Source organism: Lotus japonicus, chromosome 1, assembly GCF_012489685.1.
Source record: "Lotus japonicus ecotype B-129 chromosome 1, LjGifu_v1.2".
Taxonomy (NCBI): domain Eukaryota; kingdom Viridiplantae; phylum Streptophyta; class Magnoliopsida; order Fabales; family Fabaceae; genus Lotus; species Lotus japonicus.
The window spans coordinates 46301327-46326598 of record NC_080041.1 but is presented as its reverse complement, the minus strand read 5'-3'; the positions used below and the strand labels follow the sequence as shown (position 1 = coordinate 46326598).

At 38.3% G+C, this 25272-nt stretch overlaps 1 protein-coding gene across 1 annotated transcript; it reads right to left on the bottom strand.

Annotated features, from left to right (window-relative positions):
• Positions 1 to 7801: 7801 nt before the first annotated feature.
• LOC130733773 (pentatricopeptide repeat-containing protein At1g52640, mitochondrial-like) lies at positions 7802 to 11175 on the bottom strand. The gene is made up of 2 exons (XM_057586061.1): positions 10927 to 11175; positions 7802 to 9729 (listed from the first exon to the last, which is right to left on the bottom strand). The coding sequence occupies exon 2, from the start codon at positions 9650 to 9652 to the stop codon at positions 8072 to 8074; it is 1581 nt and encodes a 526-aa protein (XP_057442044.1). The 5' UTR covers positions 9653 to 9729; positions 10927 to 11175; the 3' UTR covers positions 7802 to 8071.
• Between the last annotated feature and the right edge of the window lie 14097 nt (positions 11176 to 25272).

The window sequence follows — 25272 nt, the reverse complement described above, 5'->3', positions numbered from 1 at the left end:
TTTCCACAAAAAACACATTCCTTTAAAACAACAACAGGGGAAAAATTGACCATTTTTTGGAACACTAAACCTATATGCTAAAATAATAAAATAACACCCACAAAACTTTAAAAAACCAATAAAAAAAACCATAACTATAGTTAATAAATTAACCTCAAACAATTTGTTAAACTATTTTTTTTAAAAAAAAAAATCAAGAACAAATTCCCCCGTGCAAGGCACGGGTTTAAAACTAGTAATATATAAACTAGGTAAATATTTTTTAATGAGAAGATCATAAGCCAAAGTCTTACTAATTATCCTCACCCCTCATTAAGTATCTACACTAATTGGGGGTTGACTTAACATTGTCCTAAAAAAAATGGATGTAAGGGAAATAGGTTGTGTGCGACTGTGCGAGTGTCTTTCATGAGAAAATCCGGTCAACATTTGTTTTCTAAAGATTCGCATGTTCGGGAAGATAGGATATTAAATCAGTGGGGTTGTCTAAATGACCAATGACAAAGTTTGGGTTAAACAATCCATCATCCAATCACATGATGAGTGAGTTGGAATTTCTATATTTTATTTATTAATTTATTTCCAACTCACTTATCTCCAATGTGATTGGATTATGAGTTATTTAACACAAACTTTGTCATGGGTCATTTAGACAACCCCTTTTGTTCACGTCTCATAGTTCAGAAGTGCAGCGAAGAAAGAAATCGCAGTGCATGTACGATTGAAGTGACATAAAGAAAGAAAGAAAGAAAGGTCTTTTCCCTTTCTCTGTTTTGTTTTCTTTCATTTTCAGTCTCATTTTAACCCAAAATTTCACAAGCCAGAACAGAGGAAAATAAAAAACCACACATGATCAAAATCATGGAAGCTCATTAATTGTTTCTGATTGATCTGAACAATCTTTCGTCTGCTTTGGTTTTTTTGTTTTTCTCGCTAACCAAACAAGGTCTAAGATTCTGGGTGCAACACGTCATCCGCCTATCATAAGGCAACAAGGAAAGGAAGGAAGGAAACAAGTGTCTAGAGATAGTACAACTTGCTCACCTTAAACAATCAAATATTAACTGTCCGTGACAGAACCCTTAATGCAGTGCCTGTCTAAGCAGCTTTGACATACTTTGTATAAAAGTAACATGAAGCTTTGTCACTTCAGGGGGAGAAGAATTCCAGCAGGACATAGGCATTAATCATGTTACCGGAGCAGCCACAAGCCAAGAAATAACTTGTATCCAAGGTACTACTAAAACTAACTAATCTTCTTTTTCAGAAAAAAATAGAGATATAGCGGATCTGGAAACCCTAAAGCAAATTGGGATTGTGCCCAAAGAGAGACTATGCCAACCAAACTAAAGAGGGGGACTAATTCTTTTAGAATTCTTTTAACCTAGGTCTTTGACCAAACAAAAACTCGGTCTGTATTAATAAATGCAGAGCAACAGTGAATTCTTACCACAAAGCTGATAAGACAACTATTGTGGCATGTATTGAAGCTTCTCTTCATGCAAGTAACACAGGGTGAGGAAGACCTAAAGAAGAAAGAATGGTAGCACTGAGAATAATCATCAGTAATTTGTGAAATTTTTTAGTGAAGAACATGTAGAATTTGATAAATTGGAGATTGTTGAAGAATACAAAGTGAATGTGGTGTGGACCGGGCGCGTTAGTACAAGCCCATGCACCCGCCCAGTAAGACTGACACCCTCTGGATAAGGTCATGGGCCCCAACGCAAAGAGGTGGGCCCGAGTTGCTTTGTATTACTCATATTGATGATGTATGTATTTGTCTTATTCCACATTGGGATTTGGGCATTGCATGTAAGGCCTAAATCCATGAATATTCTAGATAAGGACCACTCCCACTATAAAAAGGGGTGTCCTCACCTTGTACTAGGTACCTTTTTGATCATTAATGAGATAATTTCCTTATTCTTACATCACATATATTCTTTTAGCTCTGTAAGAGTTTATAAAGTGTACTCTATATCCATTGTTAGACCTTAGACCAGAACATTGGCGCCGTCTGTGGGGATCGAACAATCAAAAATACCAATCATTGAATTTCTAAGGCAGCAACCTCAAGATGAAAGCAAAAATAGCAAGGAGAAAAGAAGAGAGGCTAGTTTTTATACTCTGGTCGGCGAACAGTTGTATACGCGGGGGATTATGTCCCCAATCCTTAAATGTGTAGATACCACTAAGTCTCAAGAAATAATGGCTGAAGTCCATGAAGGAGTCTGTTCAAGCCACATTGGAGGGCGGTCTTTGGCTGTGAAAGTGCTCAGGACGGGATTTTATTGGCCAACAATCAAGAAAGATTGCCTAGAGTATGTAAAGAAATGTTCAAAGTGTCAAATGTTTTCTGATGTACACAAGGCACCGCCAGAACAACTCACGACAATGACCGCCCCTTGGCCTTTCGCCATGTGGGGGATGGACATCTTGGGACCTTTTCCCAAAGCTAAAGCTCAAATGAAATTTATCGTGGTGGCAGTGGACTATTTTACCAAGTGGATAGAAGCTGAAGCACTAGTCACTATTACTGCCGCCAAGATAAGAAATTTCTTGTGGCAACGTGTTGTGTGTCGCATTGGAATTCCAATGGCTTTGGTCATGGATAATGACACACAATTTACAAGTGCATTAACCAGAGACTTTTGTGCTGATTTAGGGATTGACATGCGTTTTGCACTTTTGCTTCAGTTGAGCATCCACAGACAAATGGCCAGGCTGAAGCAGCCAACAAAGTCATACCGAATGGGTTGAAGAAAAAACTGGATAAAGCGAAAGGATGGTGGGCGGAAGAATTTCCAGGAGTTTTGTGGGCGTACAACACAACTGTACAGACGAGCACTGGGAAAACGCCGTATAGGCTAACGTATGGTTTCGATGCTATGTTGCCCGTGGAAATAGAAAACCAAAGTTGGCGGGTTATGAACAGGAATGAAGAAGAAAACAACGACAATTTGATTGCAAACTTAATCATGTTTCCCGAGTTGCAAAGAGAGGCACACTTGCGCAATGTAAGGGTCGCCCGTAAGTATGCAACTAAGGTCGTCCCCAGGAAAATGAAGGCGGGAGATCTAGTGTTGCGTGAAAGGATGCTGACTTCAGGGAAAAACAAGTTGACACCAAACTGGGAATGACCTTTTAGGGTTAAAGCTGAAGTAGGTGCAGGGGCGTACAAACTTGAACAACTTGATGGCGGTACAGTGCGCCGCACGTGGAACTTCTCCAGTTTGAGACAATATTATAGTTAAGTAAAAGAAAGGCACACTATTTTTCCCTTGAAAAAGGTTTTTAATACGGTGACCTATGTAAATAAAGGGATGAAACTCTCATGTATCTATAGATCCTAGTTTTTATTTAAAGAAATGAGAAGTGTTTTACAGTTTGATGTTCGTCACAACTGACAAGATCTAACTTGTAAACTTTCTTAACCAATTTTTCTATGGCAATGATCTAGTATGACTAAAACTTTCACAATCAGAAAGCGTCATCACTGAGCAAACATAGCCTTGACAATTCTAGTGGCCACTAGAATCCAAGCCCCGTCCGTAAAACGACTAAGGCCAGTAAAATGTGCCTCAGCCTTGGCCATCGTGCCAAGCACAAAAAAGCCTCGCCAAATGGCGAGCAAAGCCTCAGTAAAAAAGCCAACATAATTATAATAACGGCAACACAAATTGTAATTAAAAATAGAAAAGGGGCAAGGCCCCAATGTCATAGTCATTACAGAAAAAGGGCGAGGCCCATGGTCTAAACAACAACAAAATAAAAAGGATGAGCCCAATTACAAACAGGTAGGAAAATTTAAACTTAGTCATTCTTTGCTTGCTTGTCTGCATTGGCGGCATCTTTCTTCACACCCTCATCCTGGTTTCTCTCATTGGTGTGGGAAGTACCTTTCTGCAAGCCCTCAGTCTCTTCACCTTCTTCATCATCTAATTCTTGCATAAAGGGAAGGCTGCGAACATCAGGATCGGCGGGACCAACAACTTATCCATCCACGATTTTCTACATGAAGCCAAATTGGGAGAAATCAAGCTTAGGATAGAGAATCTGCAGTTGAGCCTTGGCGCTCAGATGACCGAGGATATACTGGCGATAACTCTTTTCCAAAAGAGTCTCGTCAGATTGCTTCAGCTCGGCCTCAAGCTTCTGGATCTTTTTCTCTGCAGTATTAAGTTTGGTCTCAACACCCGCTTTGGCAACCCTCTCCATGGCGAGGTCCTCCGTTGCCCCTTGCAACTGTCGGCAGACGCCGACCAAAGCATCTTTAGTTTGCTTCTTGGCAGTATCAGCACGCTTAGCGGTGGTCTCGACCTCAGCTTTCAGGCGGGAATAGGCCAACGTTGCCTCTTCAAGCTTCAGTTGGGCGCGAGCCTTCTCAGTTTCAATGCTCTTCAGATGGGGGAGAAGACCAGCGGCACAGCTGGCAGCGGCGAGGGCTTGGTTAACGGCAAGAGTCACTACGCCCCGAACACCTTGATGGGCCACTTCATGAGGAATTTGGATGTTGAAATTCCTCTCCATAAAGTGGAGACCATTGAACTTAGTGTCAAAAACACTGTGAAGGGCGTCAGTTTCGCTACCAAGCACTGTGTCCCTCGATGATTGAGGAACAGGGGTGGCGGCGGCCACCAAGTTGGCAAATGCACCAAGAGTTTGATGCTTGGGCGGGGGAACGTTGCTGTGGGACTTCTTCTCTTTGTGAACCTTAGACAAAGACTCGTTCAAAGTCGTTTGCTTAGGATCACTTTTAGAGGAACCAGGTTTTTGGCGTTTGGGGTCTCGGACATCAACCAACGACGATTTCTTTCTGTCGCCCTTGGTTTCCTTCTTCTCATTTTTCCTCTGTCCCTTAGCAGTTTCGACCTGGCTGGAGATGAAGGCCTCCATGCTATTAGGATTGACGCCGCCTTTGTTCTCAGCTGCACATAACAAAGAATATGCAAGTCAATAACAGGCGATTCAAGAAGACAATAATTCAAGATGTGCATTTGGTAAATCTAAACTTACTAAAAAATTCTTGAAGTTTTTTTGGCGGCTTGGAGAAGGTCACAACAGGAAATTTGAGGAAGAGTAAGGATGTATAAGGCGACCTGTTGCTCCTCCTCGGTCAAAGCCTCGAGCACAACAGTAATATCGCTGCGCGGATTGACAATCCAGTGTAAAGGGAACAAGGCGATCTTTCGAGTCAAGGATAAGGTTAGGAATTTCAGGAGAATGGACAATCTTAAAAAACTTCTATTGCCAATGTTTGAAATTACTCTTCAAAGGCTTAAAGACGGCCATGTTGAGGCGGGCCGACAAGGGGACAAAAGACTCACAGGAGAGTTTGGCGATACATGTTTTGTAGAAAAAGAAAAACAAAGGATAAGTAGGGGCGACGTTTAGTTGATCACATAACAACTCAAAACATCGAATGAAGCCTCAGGCGTTTGGTAAGAGCTAGCAAGGGGCGACGTTTAAGAAAGTAAGGATGTCACAAACGAATGGAGAAAAGGGGAGCTTCAATGAAAGCTCAGTAAAAATATAGTCATGGAGATAAAACCAAGCGGGCGCCCCATCGACTCCTGAAGGTTTAAGTGTAACGACGTCGTTATCGTCACAGGAGGAGACATTTAAAGACAAATCGTCGTTATGGCCGGTTTTAGGGTTCACTTTGGTGAAACCCTGGGCGGTGAGACGGTTATTATTCAGAGATTGGACGCTATTCCAAATGGAACGGAAAAGGCACTTATCATCCATACACTTTTCACGGGTGCGCCAATAGGCCGAGGTGGATGGATTATTAGAAGAAAGGTGAGAGGTTATGGAACGGGTTCGTTTGTTGGCGAGGTCAGAAGTAGAGGGCGAGTTCTTAGACTCAGAATCAAAATCAACCACGATGACAACTTCTTGGCTGATGGTAGTTCTATCGTCATCGGACACAAAATCAAGAGAAAGGGAGGAATAGGTTTGACTTTGTGAAGACATTTTAGGAAGTCTCATGGGAAGAAGATGAACAGAAAAGTAAAAAGTAAAGAGAAGAAAAGGAAAAGAGAAAATTGACCGAAAGCAAGAGAGGTAACGGGAAAGCAACGAGTTATGGTGGTCGGAACAACGAAAAGTCACCGGAGTAGCAAGGGTTGCCGGGAACGGAAAGCTTCAGATACTCAGAAAAGAGCAAAGGTTTGAAGTGAGTTGAAGTAAATGAAGAAAGAGAAAGCAAGGGGAAGCGACACGATCGGTTTTGAATGCTTTCACGAAACGAGGCAATCCCTCGAATCCCGCGTGAGAAGACATTAATAGTTGAATGCTAATGATGACAATTTCTTGGTAACGGTGCAACATGTGTCATACGAAACGGTGTAAGTTATGTAAATGGGGCGGTTGAAGATAAAGGGCGGTTACACGTTTCAGTTTTGTAAGACATCTCAGCTCCTAGGGAAGTAAAGCTTCATGTCTTGTGGGCTAGGTCAGGCGAGGCGAGTTGTTCGTATGGAGGCAGTGTGGTTTCTTTGCTCCGATCATAAGACATTTCAGCTAAAGAAGTGAAGCATCATGTCTTGTGGGCTTGTGGACTGGGCGGGTTAGTACAAGCCCATGCACCCGCCCAGTAAGACTGACACCCTCTGGATAAGGGCATGGGCCCCAGCGCAAAGAGGTGGGTCCGAGTTGCTTTGTATTAATCATATTGATGATGTATGTATTTGTCTTATTCCACATTGGGTTTTGTGTCTTGCATGTAAGGTCCAAATCCATGAATGTTCATAAGGACCACTCCCACTATAAAAAGGGGTGTCCTCACCTTGTACTAGGTACATTTTTTATCATTAATGAGATGATTTCCTTATTCTTACATCGCATATATTCTATTAGCTCTGTAAGGGTTTATCAAGGGTACTCTATATCCATTGTTAGACCTTAGATCAGAACAAGCTGATATTGGTTTTGTTTCACAAATATCTTATAAAAGAACAAGGGAAGAAGGTGTTCAAGTAAGCTGCTGGTTAGACAAGCATCAACATGACGAGAGGAAGGAGAAAGGGAGTTGTGGAAGAAGGACAGAAAGGTAACCTCTACACTTACGTTAATAGCAAGGGTTTTTATATGCATCTGACAGATTAGGAGTGGAACGTAACCTTTTCGTAGTAATTCGGGTACCACTGGTATAAATTGATGACACAGCTTCTTCTTTGGAGAGCAACGTAATATTGTGCTGTGTGAAGGGAGTATATTACGTCATTTACTGTAATTTGAAAGTCTCATTATTTTTAGGGCAAAAACATGCGATTGATGTAAGATGAGTGAAGTTAGAATTTCTGTATCTTTCATGGATATATGATGCAGTATGGATACACAAGCACGCCATCACAATCAAGGATCAACGCTACGGGTGTAAAAACCACTCATTACCACATCAATAATCAGCACAGCAAACACAGATGCAAACAGAACACCATAACAAAAATCATAAAAACATTGATATTACTTTGAGAACATTATAAACAGACAGAATTTAAAAGAGTTACCATAGTTCTGTGAGAAACCTCCATACGGCACACCAGAATCTCAAGTAGAGTCAAGGAGAGGGGGAAGAACACTATAAACCTGGCAAACAAACTCAACAGTGGAATAGCATGTGAAATAAAGCGCCTAAAATACTTTATACTAAAAAAGGAGGAAAAGAAATTACCATGTACAAGAAGCAACAATAAAGAAAGATTATGTGTGCATGCTGTAAATATAAGAAGTAATAACCTTAGATAGAGGATGAGAGATGACAGCAAAGTAATGCCACAAAGATGATAAAATATGAATACAAATAAATAAATTATTGATATTCATTATTAGTACACTGATACTTGATACACATACACCAATATCTGCATGGTATAAGAAGAATTTGTTATATTCTGCAGTGTAACTTTAAACACATCAGTTAACTATTACCCTCAAAGAAATAGAATGTTCATGGTGCGCTCTGCTGTAATAAAATAGGTGCTTCCACGTACTTGTTAAAATAGCATAAAGCATTTTTCAAAATAACAATTTTCCATGCCTTAAATTTTCTATGGCCACTTCTTCAGTCACTTTCTATATCAGTCTCATCACGCCTTGAAGCCTTATGAGCTGCTCTAACACCACTCATAATATTTGCCAATTCATGGATTGAACATGAAGTACCCTGCCTCATCTTATCAGCAAGTATGTCAATGTGATCCAAAAGCCCTAAACCCAAGAGCCGATTCCTTAGCATTTCAACTGTAGTAACATAAGGCGGTATTCCTTCATCAATCATCATCTCAAAGTACTTACATGCCTCCTCTAGCTTTCCCTTCTTCTTACAGAGACCATGAATCATGACAGAATATGTTGAGACAGAAGGATAAAAATTCGTATGCCCCATGTTCTCCCAAACTTCAGTTGCCTTATCAAACCTTCCTATCCTAATCAGCAATTTGAGCACCATGTTATATGTATGTCGATCAGGAAAACAGTTATCCTTTTCCATTCTAGACATTAACCTTAGAGCCCTACTGACCTCACAATGATCACAATGGTGAGCTTGTATTGCATTATAACTCCAAGTGTCTGGTTTTACTCCTCTTAAAATCATTTCATCCAACAATTCATAAGCTTCTTCCACTTTATCATTCTTACAAAGTCGCTTTATAATACAATTGTATGTAAACACATTTGGCAAAAGGTTACATCTTCTCATTTTATCAAGAACCCTGAAAGCTGAATGTATATCATTTGCGTCACAATATGTGTGAATGAATATTGAGTAAGTAAAAGCATCTGGCTCAACTCTTTTTGACAACATATCATGAAAAATATTTGTAGCTTCATCCACACAACCTCCTTTGCAGAGTGCGTCTAAGAAATTATTATATGCAAGCAAATCCACTGGACATCCTTGGTCAAGCATTGCTTGAAACAGCTCACGCGCCTTCCCAGAATCACCAATCTTACCCCATCCACTTATCAAAATGCTGTAAGTTTTAGCAGTTAACAAGAAATGACTCTTAGCTTGATCAAAAAATTGCTGAGCCTGCTTGACGTGCTTCCTTTTGCATAAAAAGTACAAAAGCATATCAAAATCATGAATAGTCGGCTTAATTCCAAATTCATCCATTCTCAAGAAAGACCGGATTGCGCCATCTGGTAAATTAGCCCGGCTATAGGCCTTGAAAATGAGCCAGAAAATATCACTGTTGATTTCACAACAAGAAGATTCTCTCATTTCTGTGAGAAAATCCCAGAGTATGGCAAATTGTTTACAACTTCCTAAGATTTCTACCAAAATGTGGAAACTTTCAACACTGTGCTGAAAACCTGGAATTGATTTAGCCCAAAGGAAGAATCTGTGGGCTGAGAAGCCGAGATTCTTACACCTTTTCAAGACTTGCTCAACTAAATCAGAGGAAATTTGTGCTGAAAATTGATTGAGAGAGAGTTCTAGATCATGGTGAGGGTGTCGATGATCACTGACTACACGAGAAATCTCACTCACAAGGTCTGGTAATAATGGGTTAAACACTTGTGGGGTTGGCAAAGAGTGAAAGTGATGGCAGTTTTGCTTGTGTTGGAAAAGAGGACAAACCACAGAGGTTAAGTTTTTATACCTAGAGAAGAGTGACCGGAAAGCCATTTTGGACATTGTGATAAGACAAACCACAGGGAATCAGCACTTGGTTAAATCAACTTCAGTCCAACATTTTCCAATTGTATTCTTCCCTGTGTAGACATCAAAGTAAAACACATTTAATTTTATTGTAACTATGGCAGAAACATTTATCACAGAACAAGTCAGTGTTAAACTATATTCAACACCTAAAACAGAAATGCCAGAGACATATGGCACTTAGCAGCATCTGGATGGATTTTAATATTAATTACTTGAAGAATATAAATAAGATCCCACAAAAAGTAGCATAATAGTGTAATACTAAAGACTATAAATTAAGCCGCAACATAAATAAAGTCATGGAAACGGTTGTGATTTTATATAACTTTAGCTTCTACGGTTCTAATCATCTACAAAATACCAAGAACCTATTATACAAGCCCAGCCCCAGACAAGTAAGAGCTATACTTTTAAACTTCTGTTTTTTTTTCTTAAGCAGCCAACAATACAATTAAGATAACAAATAAAACTGAGAAAAAAAAATTGGGGGCACGCATATTTTTCAATGTTTATAAAACTGGACTAGTCATTGAACTGGTCAAGTCACCGATTCAAGATTCAATGGTCGGACTGTGATGGAACTGCGGTTGAACTAGCGATAATTAAATTATATTAATATGCATATATGTAATGACAATTACACACAATATATAGATTTGTAACATTCAAAATTACACATAAAAGTTCAAACAAACAAAACAACACTTAACACTTAGGTTGTAACCAAGTACATTACCAAATCAGCAGTATCTTCAGGCAAGAAGCATTAAAGCAATACTTTTCAAAAGTTGAACAGACCCTAGGAAGAATTAAAGTAATTTACATTGTAGCAGCCAAGCTTGGCAACTTGCTATCATGTTCCTGTTTTTCCATTTGTACGAAAATATGCAATGCAACAGCAATACAGAGCAAAACATCCTTAAACCATTTATGCAATGCAATACAGAGCCACACATTTTTCAACTAAAATGCACATGAATATGCACTGCAATATGTGAAATATGATATCCTTCAACTCCCTAACCTCATAAACACTCTTAATCATTCAACATACCAACTAACAAAAATCGAAAGCCACACTCTCACATATGCAAATCGAAAGCAAGTACGAAAAAGGGAAATCAAAATAGGAAAACTACTTCACTGATAGAAAACACAAGAGACTATCACTAATCAAGCATTAACCAGTGAAAATGGGCAGATCATAACAGGAAAAAAAATCAGGGCAGAAAGCATTCGAAGAGAACCTGAGACATAACCGTGGTTGCGGTAGGGCACAAAGCGTTCGGATTCGAGTCGAGAGAGGGTGGAGCATCGCCGGCGGTGGTGTGGCAGCAGGGAACAAAGTGCTCGAGTCGAGAGAGCTCGAAGCAGCGGCGATGGTATCGTCGGGGAGGGTGGCCGGTGGTCGCGGACGTTGGGGTTTCTCGCAGCCTTGTCACGTTGCGTTTGAAAGGAAAAATGGGAATGTATCATGGTCGCGGTGGTACAGTTTAATGTTTGCAGTTTTATGTTTTTAAAAAATGAAAATCTATTTCATACAATATGTTTTAAAAAACCGTTAGTTTTTATAATTAAGAAATTCACTTAACTAAACATGTTTTCAGTTTTTAATTTTCAGATATCAGATATTAATTTTCTAAATGTTGGAAAACATGTCATTCAAACTGTTTTCTTCTTCTGAAAACTATTTTTAAAAATTGTTTATGAATACTATTTTAAAAAAATGAAAACTAAAACTGCAATCAAACAGACTCTTAGTTTTTAGTTTGAATGACATCAAACAGGCCCTTAGAGCTCCAATCAAATAGGCCCTTAGATTTTTTTTTTACTTTAATCCCCCAATTTTAAAAATTGTGATGATTTTAGGAGGAAGTATCTTATAAGAATTGACTTTTTAATGGTAGAAAAATAATCATGACCGTTTGATTTAATCATAAATAAAACAATAAAGATTGGAACATTAAAGTTATGTGACTTTTTATAAAAAAAATACTACATAATATTTTTAAGTGATTACGTGACCATTAAATAACTTAATCTTATATTTATTCCTTCACTTCATAATTGATGGATATATGAATCTTTATAAGTTAAAATAATTTAAATTTATGCAATTTTTAAATTTTCAAATTAGAATTCTTTCTAAATTTTACCAGTGTTTTCTTTTTATCAGGCCGACAGTATGTTGTAAAGTTTAAAATCGGTATACATGACTGATACTAACCATAGAAAGGTAGCGTTAGCCAACAGTCTAAACAACTATTATCAACTTAGAGTCGGCTTGACCAATGAAAAACGTTGTGTCGGCCACCGCACTAACTCAACAAGTTAGCTTCTATCTTTCTAACTTTCGCCCTGACATCGACTCTTAGTTGATGCTAAATTGTTTGTAATGTCGGTTTTTAGCCTATGCTAATACATCTTTGTCTTGTAGTGAATTCACCAATATATGGTACCAAAGAAAAGAATCACACCTAAGGCTCAAATGGGACTACTAAGGATACAATGTAACAACAAATTCTAAAAGCCATGAATAAATCCTACTTGTCTCCCTCAGATTTACACATAACTACAATTACTCCAATGATATATACAAGTCAAGAAATATTCAAACACATGTGCAAGCAAGTCATTTATCAACATTGTCCTTCACTCATTTTGCAAATCCCCTCCACCAAATCCATTTGCATGATATAAGATTGATAGTTTTTTAGGCCATTCACTCCTAATGCCTAAGACATTTTCATTGAACATTGCCCTTCTCTCCTTTTGATGAACACCGCCCCCATAGAAATCTGGTCGTTCCTTCACTAGAGGTTCGCGCCATTATTCATACAAGAATCACCACTCCCTCAACTCTCGCTCCCCATTCATTTCCTTGAAGAACATCAAGCTATTACATTGGAACCAAATGAAGCCTAAATATCATTTATGCGTGGATATATTGTCACAAATCAAAATATCAAGTCCTGCTCAAGAATTGCCTTTCCCATTATGAAAAAGGATTTTGTGAACTTATTATTATTAGTATTATTTATTACTAAACTTTTTTAATGATATTCCCTCTTCAATTAAAGTTGCCAATTAAATACAGAAGATATCGTCATTCCACATAAACAATTCCATCCATTATTAAATTAACTTCTTGTAAAAAATTAGAACATGATTACTTTTTATAACATTGCTATATATGTCTCATCGTTTTCTTACTGTCAAAATGAAATCATATCGATGTAAGGTACATTAGTAAATAAAAGTGGAAGAAAATCCGCATAAACATTCTCCAACCAAAAACGAAATAATATGAAGAGCTTTCCTAAATGGAGCATCTGCAACGTCATTACTATTCCTCTTCACATGGGCTAAATGTAAGATGAGAACTTGGAAGAGATGCTCAGTTTAGAATCCCAAACCTCGTTTTCTCATATATCTATCTATCTCTTCTGATCACGCTATATCATACTCAACATTCATTACTTCTCTCTTCTCTTCCTTTCATTCTCTAAACCTGTAACGCCCCGACTTTCAGGGGTTACAGTAGTAACATGTCTCAAATAAATATGCAACTTGTTTTTATAAGTAGTTCGCAAATGCGGATACTTTTTTTCTCTTTTCAAAGCATTTCTGAAATATGTCATGCATACCCCCAACTATAAATAGATTTACATCAAGCCTTAAATAAGGCGAGTACTCGAATAAAATGAGTCTAAGGATATTCCATGAGAGAATATTCATTTCTTTTATTTTTGAGGGTTTTATTTAAATAAAATGAGTTTTTATTTAAATAAAATGTATTTAATTATTTTTAACCTATGGTTTATTAAACAATTAATTCTGAAAAATATTTTTGAGGTATTATGGAAGTGATGCACGAAATTTTGGAACCAAAATCATTGATAAAGTTTTTGAATTCAAAATTTGAAGTTTGATGCATTAAGGAGGGAAATTGTGTAATTAATGCTTTAATTCTTTTTGGGTTTTATTTAAATTATTATTTTTAATTTTTTTTGGAGTAAACCTGCTGAAGATGGTGATGGTGGGCGGCCAAAATCCTTGGAGGAGAAGGAAGGGGTTTTTTTTCCAATTATTTCCTTTCTTGGCTAGGTTTTTATGAAATGAATGATTTAAGAGATTGATCCTTTTGATTTTCATTTAATGGAGGGCTAAGATTTAAACTTTTAGAACCTTTAAGGATCTTTTTATATTTGATTTAAAAGCCTTGGGATTCAGCTTTAAACTTTTAAAAAAGTCAAGGATTTAAATGATAGTTTTAAAAGGGCTTTAATTAGGAAATAAGCCAAATTTTGAGGATTTAATCAAGGAAGGTTGGAAGAGTCTAGAAACCCTAGGATGGGCTGAAAAATTCGTGGATATGGGCCCCTACTTGGGGAGGAAGAAAAGAATTTAATGCTTGGCTCTCATCCCTCACTATAAATAGAGACCTTCCTCATCTCATTTCTTCACACCACTCACCAAGCTTCTCTTGCTCTAGCCGTGAGTTCTCCTTCTCCCTCTCTTGTTATTCTTTTCGTTTTCTTTCTTGCTTTTCTCTTTGATTAGAGGAGACTCTGGTCATTCTCATTATGTTATGTGGTCGCAATAAATACTGATCTTCCACATCCAGAAGAGAATGTTCATTTGAGCTAATAATCAAGGAAAACTTTGTAGAAATAATGTTTTTCTTCAAAGTGTTCTTCAAAGTGTTCTTATGATGTTCTTTTATATTCATAGAAAAATTTATTAGAAAGAGCCTTTGATCTTGAAAGCATGAAGACTATGCGAAAACTATGTTTTTCTTCAAAATGTCCTTATGGTGTTCTTATGATCTTCAAACAAAATATTTAGAAAAGGAGGTTTTGATCTTATGAAAGAGAAAGTTTTGGGTTTTCAAGATTTTTCAAAGAGGATTTCGAAATTCCAAGGGGTATGGGTATATCATCGCTTATATAATAACGTTACTCTTTGTTCGTTGGTAGGACCTTTCCGAGTGTAGACCTAGCTTCAAGGAGCAATCCGAGACTTTTAGGAAAGCGTATCTTCGAGGTAAGGGCACTTCGGCCTCAGCCTAGAATCTTATTTGTGATTGTGATTGTGGGACATAACATGATGCTAGGGTTATCGATGTTATATGTGCTAGAAATGCTATATGATAATTGATGCAATAAATGTTAACTACTGTGATTATGAACATGCCTATATGACTAGGTTGTTAGCTTCATTCATTGATATGCATGAAAGTTATAATTATGTTATGAGATTTTGTTCATATGAGATGAACGTGAAAAGGCTTAGGGCCTAGTGTTGATGACTGACTTGCATGGCATGCATTTATGGACCAAGTTCCTGGGTTGGGCTTGGTAGGCCACGGCTAGTGCTTGGATTGAGCTAGTCGGTGGTGAGGTTCAGGGGATGGACCTAAACAAAGGATGAAAGTGATGCGACAGTACGTTGGAGAGTTCCAACCCCGATCATCAAGCTGTTGGGCAGCGGTGCGTTGGAGAGGTCCAACCCCGACCGTAGAGTCGTGTTCGTCCTGCCTATCCAAGAGGGATCGACTTAATGGATATTCTGAAGCGTCTGCATGCATGTGCACGACCATTGACTAACTATAACTTAGAACTATGAGTTAGTTCCCCATACTTGTGAAACATAGAACTTAACATAGTTCCCCTATTGGTGAATGTTAGCTTAGGGAAGAACTTGTGATTGATAGGGTAGTATACCCTACTTATGATATGTGTGTGTTAGAAGTTGACCCTTGTTTGTTTGCTGTTTGGGGTGCTTAACGCCAAGACAACGAGCATGCCCGTGATCAGTCGAGATGCGACCCTATACCTGCTTGTTGTGGACGACGACAAGGCTTGGCACATCGACCGCGTGACTAAAGGTTCAACGATGGGATTGGCTAGAGTAGAGGATGCGAGACGATGTGATGTGAGCGTTGGATGAGGCCTTGCAGGCACGTGGATTATGAGTCGGGTATTGGGTGAGATAATTGAGTCTGTTATTTCGGGTGAGGCGAATTTGTTTATAGGGTTCGAACCTATTCTAGAGACCATCTTGTTGTGTTGGCTCGGAGGCGGTCGAACACTAGTTTAATAATTATGTTTTAATTTGAAAGAACCATTGTACGTTTCCAATGCTTTTATTAATAAAATGAATTTTTTCAGTCCATTTGCTCATGTTACTACTTCTTCATTGTTAAGCTATGTTTCAAAAAGGTTTTTATTTCGGCTAAAATTCACCCACGTTTTCGGAAAAGATTAATAAAGTGACCCCCGAGATTTAGGGATACTACATTCTAGCTTGAGTTAATCCATAATGACAATTATTTATAAAAATCAAAGTCTTAATTGTTCATTCGTTTCAAAACCTATCAAATCTAAGATCCCTATTAACCCCAAGTAATATTTCCCGAGAAAGCCTCGATCCTCAACAACAGCAGTAGCTCAGACCTCCCGTCAGAACCTACTTACTACTTCTCATAACACTGTTATCACAACGACATAATCTCACTATTTCCACATAGTCCACAATTGGCTTATACATGTATATATTCCATTTATTCAGCATAATCCAACAGTTATACATATGCATCAATCCACACAAGTGATAAAAAATAACTCTGTCATATCCACTGCAAAACGATAAAACAGAATATGGTCTATCCACTATAAGCTGCAAAACATAACCCTGTCCTATCCACTAGAAAGAAATAAGACAGAAACAATAAACGACATAAGCCTAGCGGTCAACAATTGGCATAAGCCTCAACCAATCCAAAATCATCATTATAAGTCAATATCTCGACACCTAAAGCATTAGCTAGTAATGTAAGTTTCCCTGACCTTAGGCTCTTTCCTTCCTAAGCTACGACTCCAATCCAATCACATTTTTGTTTTCCCGTGTCTGCTCGCTTCCTTCCATTGTGTATTTTCGATGCAAAGTGTTTCTGTTCTCCGTACCTTTTGTAAGATCAAGATTTGGTCATGTGGTACAACTCTATGTTTTGATGATAACAAGTATTTATTTGTTGATGAACAACTATGATACTCTAATGTTTGTCTTGAGTGTTTTGACAAACAAGTTCTGATTCTGACACCAGAAGATATATTGATCAGAAGATCTGAAGATCAGAGGATCTGAGGATCAGAGGATCTGGGGATCAGAGGATCTGAAGATCAGAGGATCTGAGGATCAGAAGATCTGAGGATCAGAGGATCTGAGGATCTGAAGATCAGAGGATCAGAGGATCAGAGGATCTGAGGATCAGAAGATCTGAGGATCTGAGGATCTGAAGATCAGAGGATCTGAAGATCAGAAGATCTGAAGACCAGAAGATCTGAGGACCAGAGGCTCTGAAGGTCCAGAAGCAGAAGTAACGAAGGTCAGAGGATCCAAGCTTCCCTCTGACTCTGATCACCAAGCTTCACAAGTTCCAACACGAAGCATTCCTCTGATCAGAAGTCAATGGTTAAAGGCAAATGTCTCTATCAAGAAGTACAAGAGCAGTGTACTATTCTGACAAGCCTACCTACCAAGGTTCAGCCACAGCAGGTTCTGGAAGTTCCAGAAATGCCCCCCAACGGTCATATTCTCTCAACAGAAATATCCTTTGCACCTTGGACTATTTAAGGCTGAAGAAAAGAAGAAAGATAGAGAGAGAAATCAAGAGCTGCAATACAAGAAAAGATTCAAGCCTCTACTTTCTTCATCTGTTCTTAATTTAGTTTACACTCAGCTTATTTAGAAGCAAACCTTTGTAAACACCAACCTCAAACAGTTGTTTGAATTTCCTTAAGGGACCAGGTAGGTCAGTATCCTTAAGAAGACTAAGAGAGTGAATCTTAGTGGTGATTCCTTTAGGAGATCAAGGTTGATCGGATCCTAGAGAAGACTAAGAGGGTGAATCTTAGTGTGAGCTAAGTCAGTGTATTGTTAGTCACTTGTAGGTTTCAAGTGCAGTTGTAACAATTATCTGATTAGTGGATTGCCTTCATTCTAAGAAGGAAGAAATCACCTTAACGGGTGGACTGGATTAGCTTGAGGGATTTATCAAGTGAACCAGGATAAAATACTTGTGTGCTTCTCTCTTCTCTCTATCTTTATCCGCTGCACCTTCTATCTCAGAGAAACCGAAAAGATTTACTTTAAATCTTAAGGGGAAAGTTTTTATATTCAAAACTCTATTCAACCCCCCCTTCTAGTCGTTTTTCACACCTTCAATTGGTATTAGAGCGCAAGTTCTGATTACCACACTTAACAGTGTTCAGTAGATCCGGGCCAGTGTGAAAAACTCATGGATTCCACTACTACTACAAGCAAATATCAATACAGTGCAAGACCACCTATCTTTGATGGTCAGAGATTTGATTTTTGGAAAGATAGAATCAAAAGCTTCTTTCTTGGCTTTGATCCTGATCTCTGGGATTTTGTTGTTGATGGCTACACCCCTCCTGTTGACGAACATGGTGTAAAGATCCCAAGGGAGAAGATGAGTGAAGATCAAAAGAAGGAGTTCAGAGATCATCACCGATCAAGAGCTATTATGCAAAGTGCCATTTCATATGAAGAATATGAGAAAATTACTGATCGTGATTCCGCCAAGGGCATCTTTGAATCCTTGAAGATGTCTCATGAAGGAAACAAGAAAGTGAAAGAATCAAAGGCACTGTCTTTGATCCAGAAATATGAATCCTTCCAAATGGAACCTGACGAATCCATTGAAGAAATGTTCTCCAGATTTCAGTTGCTTGTTGCTGGAATAAAACCCCTCAACAATAGCTACACCACTGCGGATCATGTCATGAGGATCCTTAGAGGTCTTCCTGAAAGCTGGATGCCTTTGATAACTTCCTTGGAGCTCACAAGAGATGTTGAGCAGATGAGTTTGGAAGAACTCATAAGCATACTGAAGTGTCATGAACTAAAGCGTGCTGAACATCAAGATCAGAAGAAGAAGTCTATTGCCTTGAAATCCAAATCTGAAAAGGCTAAGGCTCTCCAAGCAGCAGCAGAAGAATCTGAAGAAGCATCAGAATATTCTGATGAAGATGAGCTGACTCTGATATCCAGAAAGCTCAACTGCATCTGGAAGCACAGGCAGAGCAAGTTCAAAGGCTCATCAAAGGACAAAAAGTCAAAGAAGCATTTCAAGACCAAGAAGAGTCTGATGGTGACTTTTGATGAATCAGAGTCAGAGGATGTTGACTCTGATGGTGAAGTCCAAGGACTCATGGCTATTGTCAAAGACAAAGAAGCAGAGTCAAAGGATACTGTTGACTCTGACTCAGAATCAGAAGGAGATCCAGACTCTGACGATGAAAATGAGGTATTTGATTCTTTCTCTGCTGCCTCTGAAACTTCTGTTGAACATGAGAAAAAGATTTCTGAATTAAATGTGAGTAATCATGCTTTGGTGAATTCTAACTCTGTGCTTAAGAACCAGATTGCTAAGTTAGAAGAAATAGTTGCTTGTGATGCCTCTGATTGTAGAAATGAATCTAAGTATGAAAAGTCTTTTCAAAGATTCCTGGCTAAGAGCGTAGATAGAAGCTTAATGGCTTCAATGATCTATGGCGTAAGCAGAAATGGAATGCATGGCATTGACTATTCTAAACCAATTAGAAATCAGCCTTCCTTGTCTAAAGCAAAATCTTTGTATGAATGCTTTGTTCCCTCTGGTACCATATTGCCTGATCCTTTACCTGCTGAAGTTCCTAAACCCTCTCTTAAAAAGGGATCTTTCTTCATGTCTAAATATCATGCAAAAATTCCTTTACATTATCATGTTGAGAAACCCAAGGTGATCAGAACCTCTGGGGTAACTAACAAGAAAGGACCCAGAAAGTGGGTACCTAGGGATAAGATTATATATGTTGCAGATATCTTCAATAGGTCCATCGAAACTCCAACCATGAAACCTGGACAGTGGATGCAAGCAACACATGACGGGAGAAAGACATATGTCCCAAGATCCAAAACTTGAACCTGAAGGTGAAGTTGTTCTTGGAGGCATCAGTAGAGTAAGATTTGGTCAAGGAATCATTGGTTTTTGATAAGAACCCCTCTGTTGATATTCTGAACGCTATTCATGTTAGAATTAATGATAAGCTTGACTCTGACAAGTCAAAGCTAGCTGAAAAAGCTTGCAGGGATGAGCATGACCGTTTCAGAAAGAAACAAAGACTCAGAACTTGACAAACCAGAAGCAACAACATCAGAAGATGCTACTACAATTTCTGACTTGCGTCATCAGAAGAAGAGTAGGTTCATAGCTTCTCATTCTGAAGTAATCTGAAGATGAAATTTTGTCCAGAATGGAGATGTCACCAGAACCACACTTCTGCTTTCATCAGAAGAATCTATACTAATCAGAAGCCAAGTATCACTTGGTATTCCTTCTGAGGGGGAGTATTTCGCCTTATGCTCTTACTTTTTTTTCCACCTTCATTCTTTTTGCTTATGACAAAAAGGGGGAGAACTAATAGTATTTTAACAACTCCTTTATGTGATCAATTTCTATGCTCTAACGATACATTCTGATTGATGTCATCTTTTTCAATGCTATGATATATCTTATGACTCAATTAACTCTGATCACATACTTCAATATAGCTCATAATCTAGATACTACTAACGTTTTTATTAAGTATTAGATTCAGGGGGAGCCTAGCTCAGAATCAAGCTCGAGTCTTGGATTCAGAAGGAGCTAGATAAACTATACACATCAGGATAAGTTTTAACTCTGACCTTATACTCTGAGTGTATTCAGTTTATTTGTTTAGAGTTGTTCATCAAAATACATGGTTTTGTCATCATCAAAAAGGGGGAGATTGTAAGATCAAGATTTGGTCATGTGGTACAACTCTATGTTTTGATGATAACAAGTATTTATTTGTTGATGAACAACTATGATACTCTAATGTTTGTCTTGAGTGTTTTGACAAACAGGTTCTGATTCTGACACCAGAAGATATATTGATCAGAAGATCTGAAGATCAGAGGATCAGAGGATCAGAGGATCTGAGGATCAGAGGATCTGAAGATCTGAGGATCAGAAGATCTGAGGATCAGAGGATCTGAAGATCAGAGGATCTGAGGATCAGAGGATCAGAGGATCTGAGGATATGAGGATCAGAGGATCTGAGGATCAGAAGATCTGAGGATCAGAGGATCTGAAGATCAGAGGATCTGAAGATCAGAAGATCTGAAGACCAGAAGATCTGAGGACTAGAGGCTCTGAAGGTCCAGAAGCAGAAGTAATGAAGTTCAGAGGATCCAAGCTTCCCTCTGACTCTGATCACCAAGCTTCACAAGTTCCAACACGAAGCATTCCTCTGATCAGAAGTCAATGGTTAAAGGCAAATGTCTCTATCAAGAAGTACAAGAGCAGTGTACTATTCTGACAAGCCTACCTACCAAGGTTCAGCCACAGCAGGTTCTGGAAGTTCCAGAAATGCCCTCCAACGGTCATATTCTCTCAACAGAAATATCCTTTGCACCTTGGACTATTTAAGGCTGAAGAAAAGAAGAAAGATAGAGAGAGAAATCAAGAGCTGCAATACAAGAAAAGATTCAAGCATCTACTTTCTTCATCTGTTCTTAATTTAGTTTACACTCAGCTTATTTAGAAGCAAACCTTTGTAAACACCAACCTCAAACAGTTGTTTGATTTTCCTTAAGGGACCAGGTAGGTCAGTATCCTTAAGAAGACTAAGAGAGTGAATCTTAGTGGTGATTCCTTTAGGAGATCAAGGTTGATCGGATCCTAGAGAAGACTAAGAGAGTGAATCTTAGTGTGAGCTAAGTTAGTGTATTGTTAGTCACTTGTAGGTTTCAAGTGCAGTTGTAACAATTATCTGATTAGTGGATTGCCTTCATTCTAAGAAGGAAGAAATCACCTTAACGGGTGGACTGGATTAGCTTGAGGGATTTATCAAGTGAACCAGGATAAAATACTTGTGTGCTTCTCTCTTCTCTCTATCTTTATCCGCTGCACCTTCTATCTCAGAGAAACCGAAAAGATTTACTTTAAATCTTAAGGGGAAAGTTTTTATATTCAAAACTCTATTCAACCCCCCCCCCCCCCCCCTTCTAGTCGTTTTTCACACCTTCACCTTTCACATGCATACTTAACGAAATCACTAATTGAGCTACTCACTAACTCAAGTCTAGAGCTACAACTTCAAAAAATTGACTCGAAGCGAACACAAGTTAAACTCAAACTCCGTAATGGCTATGAACCATTAGGATTAATCTCAGAAATTAAAACATGTCTTCACAATGACAAAAACAACAACAATGGTATTCAATGCTTCAAGAAGCTTTTGACTTAGTCAATCGACTTTAAAACCAAAACATACACTTTTTCTAAAATAGAAAGTTCACATAACGAATACTTACTACTCTTGTTTTCCTTAGAGTACTCAGTCTCTATTAGGATACTCATCGAGGCATTTTCACAATAGCACACACACAAAACTCTTCATTAAAGAAATTAACACATAACCTCAAAATAACACTTTTACTTTCCTTTTCTCTTCCATAATTCTCCTTGTCCTCATGACTTACTCATCAAATCACTTACAACAACATGATGCCTCGAATACCACTCTTACAATCAATTCCTCAAGTCAATCATTCTATCTCATCTTTCCATTCTTACATACTTATCCTCAATCACAAGTGAAACTTACATGGCACATCTCGAGTCTCGTGCATCCTTTATTCATGCAGTACAACTACACCATTATAATTCCACAAGCTTACATCTCGTAGATCGAATTCACTAGCCGTTATCGAATAAAATCCATGCCAAAACCATAGTTGATCCTTGCTTATTCATCTAGAGTCTATCTAGTATTAACTCATGAAGTCTAGATCCATTGTATAAATAGAAACCACCTCAATCCAAGGTTCCACACCATTAAATAAATACATAGGATTCTCTAACATTGAATTCCTTATCTTGACTTATTTCTTCTTCGAGTAATCATGTGAATCAACCGATTAATGACCTCACAACTGTATGTACTATTCCATAGTCATTGACTTTCCACTCATGTACTATTATCTTGGACGATCAAAGACAACACTTCGATAATAAACGATCATTATGAGATTCTCTTAAGTCATATAAAAGGATTCTACACCAAAACTCCAACTCAAACGAAAGAGATTCCATCATTCACTCTCCAAATTCAACCTTCTAGACATAATTTCCAGCCCTCGATTAATCACTTAACTACAATAAGTCGTCGACTTACAAGGATTGAATAATTAGAATATCATTAAGATTTGGAGATCCTAAATTAGACAACTTTCCTATTCCCTTGATTTTTCCTTTGGCTCCATCTCCAAAAGTGACATAACTATTGACATGTGACTTCAGCCCTTCCAGATAGCTTTTTACCCTTGCCATATGCATGGAGCATCCACTATCAAAATACAAGTCCTCCCTTCATGAAGCACGTAGAGAGGTGTGAGCAATGTGACAGGTTTTAACAGTTTTTGGCTTCCACTCATTTCTAGTCTTGACATTTATCTCATCTGCTCCAATCTGATCATGAAGCTTTGGGTACCCATGCAACTTATAACAATATGGCCTAATATGACCAAATCTTCCCCAATTATGACACCTCCAAGTTGAGTTTTGGTAATCCTTTACTTGTGGTTGGACATGTGAAAACCAGACTGTTTTCCTATAGACTTATATTCTTTAGACATGTTCTTTCTTCCTTTGTTAAGGTTCCAAAATTAAATCCTATACTTGTCATGTCACTAACACTGTTTCCAGCTACAAGTATTTCTTCCAGAACATCAGTACTTTTGCTCATCATGCAAATGGATTTTGTCATACCTTCCAACTTGGAGTTTAGCAAGGCAACTTCTTTTGTTAACTTGTTCTTTTCAGATTGAAGATCAAAAACAAGTTTCTTCTACTGCTGCCTATAAATGCATGCTTCCTTCCACTTGATATACAACAACTTGTAAGCCTCAGCAAGTTCCTCATCAGAAATATCCTCATCACTAGCACCATCATCAGACTCACACTTTCTCATGAATGACATCATTTGATTTGTTGTTTTATCTTCACTTTCACGTTCAGTCTCTTCATCAGACCAAGTAGTTATCATTCCCTTCTTTTGTTTCTTTAAGAAAGTAGGACATTCAGCCTTGATATGACCAAAACCGTCACACTCATGACATTGAATTTCTTTGCCTTTTTTCCCTTTAACCTCATCTCTTCCCTTGCGTTGAAATCCATAACCTTTAAAGTTGTCAGACATCTTGTCCTTGACATCTGGCCTTGTTCTTTTATCCAGCCTTTTCAGCACCTTGTTAAACTTCCTTCCGAGAAGAGCTATAGCTTCAAAGATGCTTTCACCAGTTTCCTATACTTCCAGATCTTCATTATCTTCAACACTTGACACAAATGTTATGCTATGGTTCTTCTTCTCAGGCCTATCATTATGTGTCATTCCAAAATTCATCAATGGGCCAATGAGTTCATCAACTTTGATGCTTCTTATGTCTTGGGCTTCTTCAATGGCTGTTACTTTCATATCAAACTTCTTTGGCAGAGATCTGAGATTTTTTTCGTGTCAGCTTCTCTTCTGACATTTTTTCTCCTTATGCAAATGAAGTATTGGCCAAATCACGTAGTCGTATGTGAAAATCAGAAATAGACTCATCTTCCCATATCCTCTAACTTTCAAACTGAGTTGTTAGAATCTGAAGTCTTGACATTCGAACCGTACAACATGAGCTGTCTTGAGAATTCCCCATGCATCTTTGGCTACAATGCATGTGTTGATAAGTTTGAACATGTTCTTGTCTACTCCATTGAAAATAGCATTTAGTGCTTTGGAGTTTCCCATAGCCTCTTCACTTTTTCTTTGTTCCAATCTTCCTCAGGCGTCAACTCAGCAATTGAAGTTCCTTCCTTAGGCACGGTCACAGGATGCCTTTACCCTTCGACAATTGTCTTCTATGTTTTGCTGTCAATTGACTTGAGGAATGCAATTATGCGTGTCTTCCAGTTATCATAATTAGTACCATCCAGAATTGGTGGCCTATTAACCGATCCTCCCTCCTTGGAGTTGTCCATTAGAACTGAATTTGTCTTCCCTGGAGCTCACCCAAATAGAACAGGATGTCTGCTTTGATACCAATTGAAATTCTCGTTCACCTAGGACATATGTTTTACACAATGTTCAGGACAATGTGTACAACATTCAAACAATAACAATCACAGTTAATTTTTCTCTTAAGAAAACAATAACAGAAAACACAAAAGAACAAAAGGAATTGGTAACCTAGTTCAGTGCAACGTCACCGACATCTGGAGGGTGATTAGTAGATTAGGAACACCCGGTCTTACAGGAACACACCTTGTTCAAAGCCTTACAACCTAAACACTACCCAATGTGTTTCTACTTAGTACTCCCCCTAAGTATGAGAGCCTCCCTCACTTTCTCTCAATCACTCACCATAGTGATTGCTTCACAACAAGATTAAGATGTAGAGAATGGGCGGAACGTTATCGAGTCCATGCAACAAACTTGGAAAGAATCTCGAAAAGATTT